Here is a 17,031-nt window from a genome sequence, read left to right on the forward strand (position 1 = left end):
TCAATATACGTTGTGCATCTTTGGTTGTTTCGACATGAACGCTAGATTGGGAGACTCATACCGAGAACCAAGCCGAGGTGAATATGGTTATCACACCTCAGTGAAAAACTAAGTTTGAAATGTATTTCAGATAAACATGAGCAAGTCTACGAGGACTGTGTTATCCACCAATTACCCTGAATTCAGTCAGGAGCTACGTCACCTAGAAACGCGGAGCTTTGAACGTGATATAATTCGAGGCACTGTCCATCAAACCAACACGCTAGTTTGAGCCTCCACTACATCTAGGTGTAAAATGTTGCGATCGTTTTGGTTATTATGGATTTTTCAAGTATTTTTTAGCCACAATGGTGCAGTCTGATGCGCATATTTGTTTAGGGGTACCTTAGGTGACGCAGCTGATTACACACCCAAGTATTGCAGAGCTCCAAAATACCCACGATATGATGGGTGCATGGGTCGCGTTTGAACAAGCGACCTGGCTTACAACTGAGCGGCGTGATTTCCCCTTAAGTTGAGCTCACCAGAATGATTATGCGAGGGATGGAATAAATATGTTCAAATATTAGTGATGTGGATGCAAATACAACTCTTTTTATAGAGGAAAATGTTAGCTCAGGTAATGTAGATTATCGTTGGTTTGTTGGCTGAGATGGGCAATCTGATTTTTACCTGAAGAATATCTAACCGATCGCTAAACAATAGATTCCCATAAGGCAAAATGCTCCCTATTTTCGCTGCACACTCAACCGAGTGAAAATACTGGTAACGATAAATTTGTCCGTTTTATGCAACTTATCAGAAAATTAGTTGCAGTAAACACATGCATATTCGTGCGACATGTAGAGCGAATCGGGTACGTGATTGTTCAAAAGCACGATTTACAAATGAACTGTTTGCGATCCTTGCCATTGATGTTCATCAGAAGGTTTTCCGGTAGGACAGTCCCAGCAACGGCTTGCCTGCTATGTTGTTTCAATTGATGAGAGGGCGTGGGAAAGGGGGATAAAATCAAACTTTGTTGTGAAACCATCGTCGTACTGGTTTTGCGGCAAAGGGGAAAAAATAGGGCACCGCAATCATTATATCCAAGTAGGCCATGGATGCACGGTATACCGAAACAAGTTTCACACTCCTGTGGCTCGCAAGGGTATTTCAAAACGTAATTCTGGTCGTCGGCAACTGGTGAGTTATCGTCAATCAGGACAGTAAAGAGCAGCTGAAAAGCGTGGAGATCATAAACTGCCTTCTTTTTGTGGCCGACCGTTGGGTACCACCATCCTCAAATAATCGGTGATTCATTAAACACCATGACAGAAATAGAATCGTGAAAGGAGGGGATTGGGATCGCGGAAGTTTCGCAGTTTCTGGCAGGCCCTATTTGTCGTTATGACCATCAAGGGGACTTTTATACAATTAAGGACGATTATGGACCACAAAGATAAAATGGCAACCAGATTCGGATTTGGCAGGACATATCCAACAGGAATCAAATGTACCAGCTACTCTCGCTGATCTAACCTAAATGATTCGAACATCGGGAGTGCATGCGAACTCTCTAACGGGTAAGGTGTGCAACGGTATACCGCTCAGGACACATGTGAGTAGTGTCTGGTCAGGTGTGAGAAGTTGGTACGAAAATTATGAGGTCGTTGTACAGTGCCTGTTTAGCGTCGTTTAATACTCAGAGAATGTTCAGGAAAGCTTAAGAGATCTTTTGAGACCTTGTCCAACAGATTGTGACCCCTTAGATCATGCTGATCAACAAAACTCTCTGCACTGAAGGACATACCTCCCTCCACTGGTAGATTTGTTACTGTGAACGGTTGCCGGGAAAAATTGAATTTCATTCAAATTAACGTGGCGGATGACGACAAGGAGCATGAATATTCCGTACAGGCAAAAACTTTCTCTCTCAGAGGGGAAAATTTTGCCCGCTCACTTTCCGATAGCAAGCTGGATTCATTTGAAATAGTTTCACAAATAGCAATCTGGAAGTTGTGCACTAGAGAATCGCACGATTGTATGAACTTGGCATAAATTGTGAATTGTGGTCAACACAAAAGCCATTGGTTCTTGAAAACTTTCGCATCTTGTGATAAAACTACTCATTGCTAAAAAGAAAACAACTTTCAAAAGAATTCAAAACCATTCTATAATTAATTGTGGATCAAATGATGTACTAACAAGGAATGTCTCACTGGGAGTGTGACAGGAAAAATGGATGTTTTTATCAGTAAACTCTGCTAGCTCAAGTCTTGAACTTTTTTGTGTGTGGGTAAGATGAACTCAGGGTGAAACAATCACACCTATGAGGGTTATATCAGGTACACAGTATGACCGGCTATGATATTTCATCAAATAAGCGGACGTAGAAATAAAAACCCTGTGATAGCTCTTAACCTAAGACGGTTTTAAGCTTCGGAGATGTTTAAAACGGACTGAAAAGCTCAAAAGTGTGACAAATGCAAAATTGAGGGACACGCTAGTTGTAGTTCGTTTACAGTGGACGTTTCTCAGGGCGGTAGCGATTCCGACCACTTGTAAGGACACCCTCTCGGTGACCTGTTCTGGTCGGTGTAAAATTGCCTTGATAGTATGTATTCATTCACAGTCAATATGGTGAACTCCTGAAATTTAGTAGCCCTATTGGATCAGGGTTTTGAAAGTGACTATTTCTTCGTGATGACTTTGGGTTGAATGCAAATAGATACAACAACTAGAATAATCAAGATGGATCACGTATAAATGAGTTTGATCCGTTATTACAGTGGACAAGAGTTCTGCTGATTAAATGCAAAAAGGTGTAGTAAGCTGTTTTTCGATTTTTCTAATTGCCAAGCACGTGATACGACGAAACCCTCGTCCCATTCTTTGTGTTCAATTGACGACGTCTAGTATACCTTTGTTCTCGCCACTTCAGTGAACTTTGGTCTGGAACAGTTATCCGCTGCTCAAGCTTGATAATTTATAATTACCGGCTTGCATTCCTGAAGGGCATTCTGTATATTGAGCAGTACGTTGAACTGAAAAGCAAGGCACATCCACACTCCGGTTTACAAACCACCCTCGAGATATAAAACAAGTGGCGCTTCGTCCCTAGCATATGGTCGGCTCAGTATCGCTGATGACTGTCCTCGATTAGTTTTCCAGCAATTCGGATGATCGCGTCCAATAATTTTGTGAATAATTCAGTATATTTAGTAAGAATACGCCCAAGAATGGCATGCATTTGCTCGCTGAACATCCGTTTTTTAAACTGAAACTCCAAGTTTGACTGCACATCCCACAGCTTGTAAAAAAGGTTGTGTTTCTGTAATTATCCATCGCGTTTTGTCAAACCCTACAAAAGTCGTGCTAGTGGATGCTTTATACTCCGCCACCGAAGCCAGCATTCTTCTATGTTTAATGATTGTTGTTTAAAAACGCACTGATTTTCGTCATACTGTTTGATTCAAGCCTGGATAACCAGTCTGTCTGTCGTAGCCATTCAGGTTTAACACCATCACCAGGCACCGCTTGAATTGCGCAACCAAACGGACATAAAATGTATGTTCGAGGTGTCGCTCACATGTGTGATGTCATCCTTTAGTAATAGTGTATGTGGCCACTTTTGCGTCCGTAAAATCCACACGTCTAGAGTGAAGGATTGCTCATTCTGGAGCAGGTCAAAATATCAGATTCTGACTTTGCAGGAATCGTAGAGTCCTAGGACATGTTTACCTCGTTTTCAAACACAGTGTTTTTATTCCATTCGGCTTATGCCAGGTCGAACTTGCAGGAGTGCACTCAAACACAGTCGGCTATAGAGGAATTGTCTACTTCCCTTCATTTTGGTATGTTAGCATTTGAATTAGTTAATGCACTCCCCGAGGTGGGGGATGACTCAGTGGTCAGAGCGCGAAACTGCTGACCGGATGATTCCTGGTTCGAATCCAAACTCTGCCTCTTGACTTCCCCTATCTGGGCTTAGGCAACCGGGCAGTACCCCAGCCCTTCCTTCTAGTGGCATGGCCGAAAGGGTGTTACAGTTAAGCAATTTATATTTCTGACTATACTGCGCTGACCGTCAAGAAGCTCAAATGATGCTATGCATTATTTTTTTAGTCGCAGATGAACAGGAGGATGGGGGTACACGAACAGGTTGGGAAATTACTTACAAGAAGATCCGTTGTTTGATTCCAATGTCTGAAACTGTGTGGCTTTTGCATAGGCTTGGGCCACCTGAGTGTATCTCGGACCTCTTAGTTGCTCCACGTAACATGGTAGATATGCACCAAAAGGGTTATACAACTGGACAATTTTTTCTACTGCCATGGCCGGATCAAGCAGCTCACTTCCTAGCGTATCGTTCGGTTACATGCGATTAAGTTTAACGACTATTTCAGCTTACTGGACCTAGCGCCTATCCACCTACTAACAAGCGTTTAATATCAATACCTAGTCATATGTGGAGTAACAGCAAGTCGCTTACTCAAATCCAGTCTGTGACCCAGAAAGTGCCTTGCGTATTCCTTGGTCCGTTCACGTGACCTCTGGCCACCCAGATTAATCGATCGTAATGCTAGCAACTTTCATAACTTCGCCCGCGAAATCTAGTTTACCCTTGTTTTACTAGAATGGACCACTTGGTTGTGGTTTTGTGGTCCACCGATTTGGATTAACCAAACGGAGAAATCTCCTTGAAATTAATGTTTGTCAGACGTTACGATGAGTCTTGTGCATGCATTACTCGATTTTACGTAAGATCCACTGATATTTTACCTTTCGTTAGTGCCCGAAACCTCATGTAAAAAATAGGAATCCCCTGGTTCACTCTACTCAGAACCAAAGTGAATGTGGCAATGAGCAGTATGCAAGTTTAAACCCTTAAGGTGAATACATGTCTCACAATATACTGAAATTTTTATTTGTTTGGTATATTCCCTATTATTTCTAGAGTTATTGGTGACATCAGTCAATTTGTGTTTACACCCACTGTCAACTGAATCCACACTGTCGTCTTTTCACTTCGGCTACTAGCAAACTGCATGAGTGAATTTATGGAAACATATCACCTCGAATGAGTTAAACTAAAGCAACTTATATCATGACAATTTTAGATGTTTTCCAACTTGTCTTTAACCTTTCTGAATCCTGGTTCTGGCTTGGAAATAAGTCTTTCTTAACTGACCTGAGCAGCTTGGTCCAAACTGGTCTTCCGAACGGGATTGCTCAGGGTTTCGTCTACTTGAACGTAAAATTAGTCTCCCTGCATCGGGGTCTCATACTCCTAACATGTGCATGGCTGTTTTCTTCATCTTAAAAAGATGAAGGAGCATCTTGAATTACGTGAAAAATACTTGGAACCGATTGGGTAGTCGTCGTTTTCGAAAACGTTTGGTGACAATCGGTAGATTTGTTGCTTAATCAATCACCTAAGTCAAGCCAAATCTCTGTTTGGTGTCGGCGTGAATATAATCGAGGGTGTGGAACTGGCGAGCGTATGGAAAGCGGTCTTAGATAAACCGAGTTGGCACGTGACTGTGTGGTTGTCAATCCACGTAGAATCACTAGCAAAAACAGGGGGGTGGGGGTGGAAATCCCGACCCAACCGAAGGTCACAGCATCCCTCTTACACAACTATCTTAGCACTAGCTCACCCACACAGACTGACAAAAGGTTCAAACGAAGTTCAAGAGGAACCATCAAATGAACTGAATCAGAAGAACTAGACCCTAGGCTGGACCCAAACACATGTAGGTTTCCCCACCGACCCAACACTTGTTCAACCAATCTAACACACTAAGACTTAAGGAACATCACCCAGAAACATTCAGTAGGTGATTTAAAGCTTAACAAAACCTTCGAAATTACATCCAGTGAGACCGGGTTAAGAGTTGTCTGCACCATTTGCCTTCTCATCATAAAATATAGAACTGAACCGTCAATCTCTCAAAAGAACTACATGTATGTTGCTCCCTTGGCGATAGATAACTGGGCCGTTCAACCAAACAGCCGCTAAACGGACGCCCGAACTCGTTCCGCGAGTTGCTAAGAAAGACAACAGCGTGCCATTAACAGTTCGGTTTTGGCCCGTCTGTCATATACAAGACACCAGATCAACACTTATTTTATGTCTTATACAGATGTAACGCACTACCGACATGGTTAGTGAAAACACTTCTTAAACGACAGATTCATTTAGGGCATCCTGCATAAACCAAATCGTCATCTGTTCATGAGATTTCCGGAAACAACGGAAACTGTTTAGTTAGCCACTACTGAGGCCATTGTTGCACGTACCTACAATGGGCAACTTTGTATTCAGAAGCGAATTTTATAGACACCGGCACTCACAGAGCAAGACAATCCGGTCTGAAATTTACCTGGTGCGTAGCGCGTTAGGAATCCAATCCAAAATCAGGAGCACGTTGTATCCGTTTCCACAACACTTAATTTGGTTTTCGGTGAAAAATGAACCCAAGCACTACTTTACTGTACTTTGTTATGATCATTTTTCGTCTGTGCTCAAAAATTAACGGCTAGTATGCAGGGTGTCTACCATGAATATCGAGGTTATGATGCTTTATCGTTCGTTCGGGCGTTGTACCCAAATTTTAATCGATAAACGCATGTACGACTTTGTAGATGAAGCTACTAGAAGAATACTGGAAATGTATGTTGACGAAGCCGTTCAAACCTCGTTGCACCTTTTTTACGGTATTCAATAGACCGTATTGTCCCGGCCTCGTTTTCAAGCGCATCATGTATCACTGTGTTGTGACTTACCTCAATTTGGCTGTCACCGATCAACTGAAAAAATAACCAATATACAGGAAACTACTCACAAGGTTGCTGAAAACTCCTCGACAGTCCACGATCGGTTCTGCATTCTGGGGACTCATCAGGTAGCCGCAGTCCCCGAGTTTCCGTCAATCTTATGTTTTAATTGAACCCAAATTAGACTGGTTTCGACAAATGCATTAAGTTAAGATTTCTCGAATATCGTACCAACTGGGACATGATGCGACCAATGTGCGGCACATTCATAATCAAGAAATTTTCAGTGCCTGCGGGTTGTTTTCTCTGTCACCTGCTGTGATAAGTAATTAACTTTAATACAGCACCATACTTTTCCGTCCATTGTGTTCTCTCTGAAAATCCTGCAGTGATTATTCAATGAATGCAATGTATTTCTCATATGTCAGGAACCGAAAGCTGTCCTTTCATTCTTGATCTGAATTTCAGACCATGCTGTGCAAATGATTCCATGTACGCATGTCTTGAAATCAAAACATCCGTGGAATCGTGTGCAATTACATTAAGCTATTCTATTTTGACACCGGCGTCCCGCGGTTTGGAATCTAGAAACGGATTAGCAGTACGTCCGAAAAAGTACGCGACCATGGGAAGTGAGTTTTTCTCAAAGTAGAAGAACTTTGCAGACGGTTCGTCAGATGCAAAACTTATGAAATCAGCTGTGCCCGCCAGTGCCCCTGTTACATTTGTTGTACGCACGAACATTAGTTATTCATGTACAGGGGGTCTCATAATAAACGCAAAATTCAATTGGGTAAGTAGACGTAGCCAGTTAAAGAAAGGATAACAAAGTTTTTTTTATTATTAGTAGCCGTATAAAATAGGTTTTGTGCTTAAGTGTTGTTTATGATGGATGTCAGTACGCGCATTGAAATTGTGAAACTGTACTATTTCCTTGGTGAAAGTGCCACCGCTGCACCTCGTGGTTACAAAACCAAATATGGTCTCATCAAAGATCCTGTCGCAGTGTCGACCATTACACGCTTGATTGCGAAATTTGAGTCCACTGGATCTGCGCTGGATTTTCCTGGCAAAGGGAGAAAGCCTCTGAATGATGAAAGAGCGCCCATTGTACAGAATGCCGTCGAGCAACTTCAGTCCCAAAATACCATGGCATCTTCGTCAATAACTCAGGTGTCTCAGTTGACCAGCATTCCCCGCGCCAGCATGCGTCGTAATATGAGATGCCACCTTCATCTCTACCCGTATCATTTCACTTTATTACAAAACATCTCTGAGGAAGACAAGGAGTAACGTGTCGCGTTCGCTAGCTGGTAGCTGGGCAATGAAGAAATCGTTCCCAACATTCTATGGAGCGATGAAGCCAATTTTTCTGTGGATGGCATAATCAACAAGCACCATTGCGTGATGTGGTCCCGTGAAGCTCCTCACGAGTACCTCACCCATAATCTTTATTCCCATCTCTGTGTGTGGATGGGATTCTCTTCAAATTATCTTTGCGTCCCTTTTTCTTTGATGCTACAGTTTCCGGTGACAGTAACCTCCATATGCTGCAAAAGCATGTTACCCCGCAACCCAGGCAGCACAAGAAGTCATCGACCGTCTTTCAGCGAGATGGTGCTCCACCCCACTACTCAAACCAAGTGGGAACTTACCTTCGAAAGCAATTTTCTGATGACAGAGTCATCGCTCGTGGACTTCCAAACTTATGACCAGCAAGGTCACCTGATCCCTCACTTCTGGATTATTGATTTTGGGGAATGATCAAGGCTCGTGTATATCATGAAAGTAAACCGAAGAATTTGATGGAGTTAAGAGCGACAACTGCAGAGTGTGCACGAGTGACGCTTGAAAAAGTTAAACATCCTGTGTCTCACATCTCATACCGCCTCCAGCTTGCTATAGAAGAAAGGGGCGGTTTCTTTCTTTTGTAATGCCAGTCTGTTCACGGTAAATTTCCACATAAAAATGATAAACGTTTGAATCGGCGTTGAAGTTTTAACATGGGTAATATTTTTGCGTCTGTTATGAGACACCCTGTACTTAGTAAACTCCGTCTAAAAGGCTTTGGAAGGTGGAATTCGTACAACCATCAATTACTCAACAAGCACCACCGAAGTCGAACGCACAGCTTGCTGAATCTTGAAAGTGCAGCCTCACGATTAAACGCACAACACCAGTTACCAGTAAAGTTTAATTTGTACAAATTCCAGAGAAAGTAAACAAACGAATGCGCTTTCTGACTTAAATTTTTCCTGTACGTTGCACACACGTGTCGTTTGGAAATACACGAATACTCACCAGCCGCTAGTTAATTAAATAAATCGACAAAAACCAACAGAACTAGAGAACCTGCATTTCGCCCTCCAAAATCAACTGGGCAACATTCGTGAGGCGGACAAACAGGAACCTAATATGGAAATGGTTTAGAACCAATTGAGAAGTCATCGTTTGAGAAGAGCCTGATAAACAATCGTTAGTTTTTATTTGGTTGGTTCCCAGTCTGCCTTATAACCTGGCCAATTTGGTGACCTGCTCCCTTGGCCTGATGAAGCTTTTGTGTCAAAAGCGAAATGTTGCCCAAATGAAAACTACCGATTGTTTATCAAGCTCTTATGAAACGAGGGACCCAATATGTTCCACATTTTGTGGACTGCCAAACTCGGCAAATATTTTACTTTCGGGTATTCAAAACCTATCTTTGTTGTTGAATATAGGGCATCCAGATCGCAAGCTTTACTGCGATGTCGGAAATCTGACGTTTCGTTTTCTCAAATTAATTACGTTTAGACTTGGTTTCTGATACCAAGACCAGATCAATCTGTGTTTCATAAGTGACCAATAAGTGTTTTTCTTCAGTCTTGAATGAAAAGGGTCATCAATCTGTTTCCCACGCTTCACGCAACAGAATTTCTCATTGCTTGATTTTCCCACATTCCCAAACAATTGCAGTTTGGACAGTCACATGGTGTTTGCGAATTTGTTTTTCGCGGGAGACCCACCTGATGACAGCCGAATGTCTCCTTCACACTGATCTTCCACCCTATTTGGCTCCAAGTAGAAAGTAAAGCTGATGTGGGATCTTCCATTTGCGGTCAAGTGTGCATTGTGCAAAGTCTTGCACCTTGAACAGATAAGCCATATTTCGGGCAGACAAACTGTCCGTTACCAATTCGTCCTGGGCCCTGGAATTAGAATTCTTACAGTTTTCTTGCAAAGGTAGATGAGAACTCTTGATAATTTTGATGAAAACTAGATGATATCAGCGTTAGGCAGAAATGAAATTAACTACTTATTCCTGAGAAATGCTCGCAAGGATTTCGTATTCGAATGCTTGTTCGAATATGGCGTATCGGTCAATCTCACTGTACTCACAAAATCAAATATTTTCCTCAAATTATTTGTTCCCAAATTATTTTCTTGTAGGCATTGTCATCGTCAACAATTCTTAGGCTATTTTGTGATACAATGAACGTTCATATCTAGGATGGAACGTAGTGTTGCCCCATTTTTGTAGGTTCATTTGAGACTCTAGATTCAGAGTGTGTGTGAAACTTCCAGATTCAAGGTATAGTACCGTGACAATGATTGAACATCGTGCCAGTTCATTGATTACAACCCACATGCAATTGTTTTTTTGTGAACAAAGCATTTTTGACCTGATTGTCCACCTTAAACATACACTTGTCTTCGGAGCATTGCACGAAGCTGGTGGGAATACCTGACCAGGAATGCTGAAGTTCGTCGAATGACAATCGGGAGAAATAACTCACCCACGATAGGTCAATTGATCACGATGCATAGGTTGCACTGGCTTGGCCACGTGCTGCGTATGCCAGTCGACCGACCTCCTCTTTTCGCACAACCACGTGAAGGGTGGAAGAGAGCCAGAGGCGGTCAGACAATGACTTGGGAGCGAAGTGTGAAGGCCATTACCAGCAAACTCAGCTGCGCTGGTCACTGCCGTCTTCCTGGATGGGGACCCTGAGACGGGCCACATCAATGGCTAGAAACATGGTCAGATATGGCTCAGTTGCGCCCTCAATGGCGCTCGTGCATCCAAGCTATTGCCTTTAATGCGTAGCTCCTTCCCAATCCCTTACTGAACAGTTCACCTACAGTGCTGGATTTATTCACCTCTTCGAATCACCGGTGAACAAAACGGTGGCGGCTACAACCACTGTACGACAAGTACGAGTTTCTTACAGCTAATAATGATGATGATGATGATGATGATGATGATGATGACTTGCCTGGCCGAATAGCCTGAAGTGTAGTATTTTTCAAAATAACTATACAAGTTCATGTGTATACTTTCAGCATAGCAGCTTCAAGTCTTGACTTTGGTATGAACCTTTATCGTATATCTGAGGCAGCAATTTGGTACCTGTAGTCAACAGACCTGGCCTGAATGAGTTTTCAACTTTGGTTTAAGTAGGAGTGAGGCTGAGGGTATTTTTCTCAAGTACCACGAATTCAAATAAAAATGAACGAACGACCACGGTTCGGACGATGCGTAATGAAGTAAGGGCCAAGGAGGAGGCTTTGATCAGAGACGAGGAAGGCTGACAAATGACAACTTGCCCCAAATGTTGCACAAAAGAGCTCTACTGCACTAGTAGCTAGGTAGTCAGGCACAAGTCTCCATGAGTTGTTGCATTTTAAAGGCTTGAGCAAGGTGCTAGTTGTCCATGGCCTAGATGAATCTACCTGAGCCAAGCCAAATGCAACTCTTGAGATTTTCATTCGATGACCATCCTAGTCCAAACGCATATTGTCTCCGAAAAAACGTTCGTTTTGCGCCCGGAGTGAATGGCTTAAAAAATAATCTTTTAGCCGTAGTACCCTTTCGGTATATGGCGGCAGCACCACCCGAAAGAAACACGAGTGCGTGCTTACTGCCAAGTTTCTCAAGCCAGGATAGAAGCTGTCGAGGTGCAGAGGATGGGCTCGAAAAAGGAACTTCCTGTCGGTAAATCCGCGCCTTAACTACCAAGCCAGGATAGAAGCTGTCGAGGTGCAGAGGATGGGCTCGAAAAAGGAACTTCCTGTCGGTAAATCCGCGCCTTAACTACTCACCTACCTCGAGCTCAGCCAAAGGCAAGCCACTATTCATATTACTGTCATTTGTTACAGTCACCAGTCTTATGAAACTAAAGATGAAAAATCAATTATCATAAATTTGGCTTCCAATAACTGGAGAACCAACAGAACCGATACACAGAAAGCGGAAATGTTGCCTAACAGAGATGACCTTACCAGCTTGATTAATCAAATATCTAATATGAAGGAGCACTTTTGATGGGGCTACTCATTTCTAACCAATCGTTTCAGGACTCCTTGCGATTATAGATTAGAAAGAATTGTGATAACTGTAATCTAACCACCACACTGCTCGGACGCAACTGAGTTCCCGAACTCCCTCTCCAGTTGCATCTCCTAATATGGTGTCATGGATAGCTCACTTATTTCAACTCATTTCTTCCGTCCACATTAGAATTTCACCCAGCCCGTCCACCAGTAGGGCCAACGCACTAACGTCTCAGTGATGTGTCCAGTCCAACTCAAAACTTATTACACTTTTTCTCTGCTTAATCAATGCTAATTTTCCTTAAAATCCCATGCGGGCTAAGCGCTTTCACCAGCAACTGGGCGTCAACCGCACACTGCAGCGGTACGATAGCAGTGGGATTCCTCTGTCCTCTAGTCGATGAACCAAGTGCTTGAAATGACATATAATCAGTAAGCATGCAATGTGTGCAAAGTTAGATGTATTGGGAAGGGAAAGTGTAGTATCTATGCCACTTGGCATAAAACCACAAGCAGAACAAAGCTGTGTGGGAGAAAATGTTTCAAATAAGGGGGGATTGATTAAATCCGAAATGACTGACAAGAATATGCATTTGTCACTGATTTAAATGAATTAAATATAACCCAACCAAGGGAAAATGCGTGGTTCAACTTTGTGGTTGGTGGGTGTGGTAGCATCGGTGAAAATCACGTCGATGGATGCAAAACGAGTATATCGTACACCTTCTTTCTGGTTTTGCTACTGGACTTGCTTGGGATATGGTTATTTCTATTCACAGATGCTCCCGTTTTGTGTTCGCTTAAATTCGAACCAGACGGCCTTAGTTTTGGCAAAGTGACACTTCCATTTTGTTCTGTTTTGCTTGTTCGTGTGGGAAGTTGGACGTCAGAAGCCATGGTGCTTGTGTGAACATTTTCAATGGGTGGAAGGAAACTGGGAACTGAGGGGTCTGGCTTTGATCGTTCTTTCAATAAATCAACTTCATCGCTTCCTTTGCGGTGCTTTATTCTATCAGATGAGTAGTGGTGACTTGGCGAACCAAAGGTCTTTGATCTGAGAGCCACAGCCATTTGCTCTCGATTCGTTGGTTTTGCAGCATTTAAGCGACGTACAGGGGTTTGAAGAAAAGGACTCATCTGTTGGGTATCAAGCATGACGTCCATAGCCATTTTCGGAGTGGTAACGGAGGTCACACTCTTCACACACCCAGAAGTTTCTACCGGACTTCCCGCCAGACGTATATTTACCGTTTTGTCCACCGTACATAGTAAGTTCCCGTTTTTCTTCTTATTGATGGTGCATGTGCAAGTGGCTTTAGGTTTGTTATCAACTGAATTCTCAGGAACAACTGGATAAGTCTGGTCCTGGAGTTGTTCTGCTAAGACATCGGTGTTCTCTGCAACGGTAGTATTTTTTTCTGAATACACGGGCGCTGTGTTTTCTTGTGCGGTGGGTGCAACTGAATTAGATTCAGTGTCATATGTTTTTGCTCCAGGTATCTGAGTTTGTGGCTCTTGTCTTTTGAAAGTGGTAAGTAAATCAAAGAAAGTTCTTCGAGAGTTCCTTTTAACTTCCTTGTTTGTCACTGCCTCGTTGCCCCGTTGTGTTGCGTGAACAGCGAAGTCATGTGCTTGACTAATGTCGGGCCATTCTTCGAAGACTTCAACTTCCCCCGGCTCGTTCAACAAAGTTGTGAATACAAGTGCTGTACAACATTCAGGAGCCTTGTCGGTAGACTTTAAAACAAAAGACATTTGTTCTTCTGGTAACCTTAAGGGCACAGCAGGAGTTGTCATGGAGCCAGAGGTATTGCAAAAACTTTCTGAGTCCCCGTCCATTTCGTAATCCATTATTGAGTGTGATCCAGATGGCAGGCCTACTGAAACTTTTTCCTCAACTATCTCATTTTGATCAAAATTGATATGACTGGGTGGGTCTATGGAAAATAAATTGGTACAGATACCATTGTTTGTAAATTGTTCAACAACTTCTGGGATTTTGAGGTCAATAAATCTCGTCTTGTTTGCTTGTCCACAGTCATTCTGTACTGAGGAGACAGGAATATACCTCATATTTCGCTTAACAATGACAGGCACAATAACAGGTTCTGTAGCCATGATTATACCGGGTTGTCTGCTAATGTCAGGGTCTGGTTCCCACTTCAACTGTGAAGTATCCTGTGTAGCAGTGGTAGTTGACGCCGCTTGACATCGCAGTAAAGAAGTATCAGGCTCGTAAGCTGAAACAGAACGCGGCCGTTTCGTTTTGAACCTTGGCTGTTTCGTCTGAACTACCGGTATTTTCTGCTGACATGATTTTTTTTTCTGTCGTGCTCGTTTAGGATCATAACCCAGGTAAATAAAGTTTGGTGAGTAGGTGTCACGTTCTGGCTCCAGTTGCTCTGCAGGTGCATCGATAGCATTTATCGTTAAGTCACCCTCTTCGATTCCACCCGTTAGGTTCGTTGTATACACCAACGGTTTCATGTCTAGCGATTGTGTTGTTTCAACTGGCATTTTCTGCAAAATTGCAATATGTAGTTCACCCTTTTTCGGATCGTATATACAGTTAGGATGACGAATAACATACCTGGTTATCAGATGCGCCGTTTGATCTTTGTCTTGACCAACGAAACTTTCGGCTTCTACACTTGCTCCATTACAGGCAAACTCAAGCTGGTATCGCCCGTCAACTGTTCTTCCTGTGGTTGCCAGCGGCGTATTACTCGGATCTGGATGGTCTTGCCCAGGGTGTATTAAGCTGAGGCCTTCTGTAGGACTGTTTGCGTACGACGCATTCACGAATGTCTGCGGAACAACATCCGTTTGGGTTTGCGAAGTCCTGTAGGATGCATCGTCAGCTGTTTGACACATTCCGACAGGTTCACAGCAGGCGGACAAATGATAAACACTGCTTTTTGTTGATTTCCTTTCAGAAGGGGACCCTTGCTGGTTATAGTGAGGCACGCCCTCCTTGTTCTGGTAACTGGGTCTTTCTAATGATCGGCTAGTAGCCGATTGTCTGTAGCCTACTGGGTCCTGCCACCTAATCCTTGGGTTTTCTAGCGGATACTCTCTTGAATGAAAAGGAACTGGGTGTTGATTCCCCCTTATTTCTTCCTTAGAGGAACAGGAACCCATGGTGTTAAGTCATAACGAATGTCTGAAAAAATCAATGTGTGTAATAGGCTTTAAAACTGTGGATCGATATGAATGGAACACAAAGCCAGAGTCACGTGACACTCAGTCAGGTAGACTTTAATGAAATTGTAACGATATATTCGTTCGTTTCATAAAATCCGATGGGGTATGTTCCGTCAATATCCAAAGGAGTGCACTTGTGTTCTGAAATACTATTTGGGATGCGTGATATTTCAGATCGTGTGGCACGTTCCACATGTATCGCTAACTGAAGGCCCAAAACTTTAATGTGACGGCGTTTGCTTGCATGGATCAAACTAGATGTTTTGGGCAAATAAATGCACAAACAGCTAATGTAATACCCTCTAAAAATCGAGTGGTTCTTGTGAAAGTACCTTTAATAATGCGACCCACCCTAGGGAGTTTTGTTGCCTAGTGGCCGCTAGATTCCCGGACATGGGACAGAATCAAGCCGCTGTAGGGTAGGTCATGTTTGCTGAAATGACCACGTTTCTCTCCCAATAGCCTTTTTTGTTCGAACCTCTAGTCACATTTCCCTCGCCTCTTTCATCGTAATGGCCTTTTTGACATTCAGATCATTGTCTATTGCTCATTAACTGAAACTATGCCATCGAAGTAGGCCTTTCACGATTGTGACTCGAAGCCTCATGCTCAAAGTTTGTTACCGCTTCAGACCTTATGTTCTGGGTAGTTCGCCGAGTTTCATTCTGGAAGCAAACAAGTTAGTCACACCACGAGTTTACCGGAATTATGATATCGGATCCTACCTCTTCACATAGACCGTCCTGTTGGTTAACTTGTCCAGAAAGAATCATTCTGTGGTGCTTTAAGACGGCACAAAACCTGGGAAGGAGGTGGTCCGATTGAACAACTGAGCACTGGATAGCCAGACAACTGATTTTTAGTTCCGGATGATGCATTGACTGTCGCACGCGTCTAATCCGTTGCAATACACTGACAGTGGCAACTGAGAAGAGGTTTGCCAGGGTTGATTGATAATTCGTCCACAATTTGGATAACTACACTCCCATTTTTATTGCGCACAATTCAGCTAGCTACCGTATTAGTGCACGGGTTTCGGTAGCCATTATATAATTCAGAATGTATATGCACTAATAAAAGTTTTTACTATGATTGATGGTGGTGAGTTGCAACACGTACGTAAATAAATGTAATGCGAAATGTGAAGCGAGTCAAAAGAGAAACTTATCGTTTGGGAGAGTTTCTTGGTGAAATTCCGGACGGCGGAAACGTGTTTTCTCCGCAGTATAGCTGCTACACGTTTTCCTTTGTTGTCCGATGGCTTGTAGGGAGGGGAGACATTGGCCGCACAATGGTCTTAGTTGCAGAAACTTTGCAAGTGGAATGAAACCTTTTGCGCCAAAATGCTCTATTTTGTTGCGTTTGGACTCGTACTCCGAACTTAATTGCCTCTCCCTTCAAGTCCATCAAAGTTTGAAGAGGTAATTTCACAACCCACAACACTGCGGACTGAAGCTGCACAACTTCTGGAAAAACTCAACCAGCCTGAAAGGAGCACCAAAATCGGCCTGCTATCAACAACAGTAAACAATTTTGAAATATTATTTCCCCAACGTGGCGAGACATTCGGCACCCGCATCTCCCAAAAAATTGGATTACAGTCACAGAAAATGAGTATATGGACGATACTGATCTCCCTTAGAGATGCAAGCCATCTTTTTTTGAAAAAACCTCGGTGATTGCCTGAGTGAATGTCTGGAGGTGTAGGCACCTCGGAATGATTGTGGTAAGCTAGCACTAAGTCACTTACCCGTC

General features: G+C 43.0%; 1 protein-coding gene across 1 annotated transcript; it reads right to left on the reverse strand.

Annotated features, from left to right (window-relative positions):
* Window positions 1-12,759: 12,759 nt before the first annotated feature.
* On the reverse strand, window positions 12,760-14,973 carry T265_09325 (hypothetical protein; the record flags this gene model as incomplete). The annotated part of the gene is made up of 1 exon (XM_009175358.1): window positions 12,760-14,973. The coding sequence occupies one exon, from the start codon at window positions 14,944-14,946 to the stop codon at window positions 12,760-12,762; it is 2,187 nt and encodes a 728-aa protein (XP_009173622.1).
* Between the last annotated feature and the right edge of the window lie 2,058 nt (window positions 14,974-17,031).

Source organism: Opisthorchis viverrini (genome assembly GCF_000715545.1).
Source record: "Opisthorchis viverrini unplaced genomic scaffold opera_v5_268, whole genome shotgun sequence".
In the NCBI taxonomy this organism is placed as follows: domain Eukaryota; kingdom Metazoa; phylum Platyhelminthes; class Trematoda; order Opisthorchiida; family Opisthorchiidae; genus Opisthorchis; species Opisthorchis viverrini.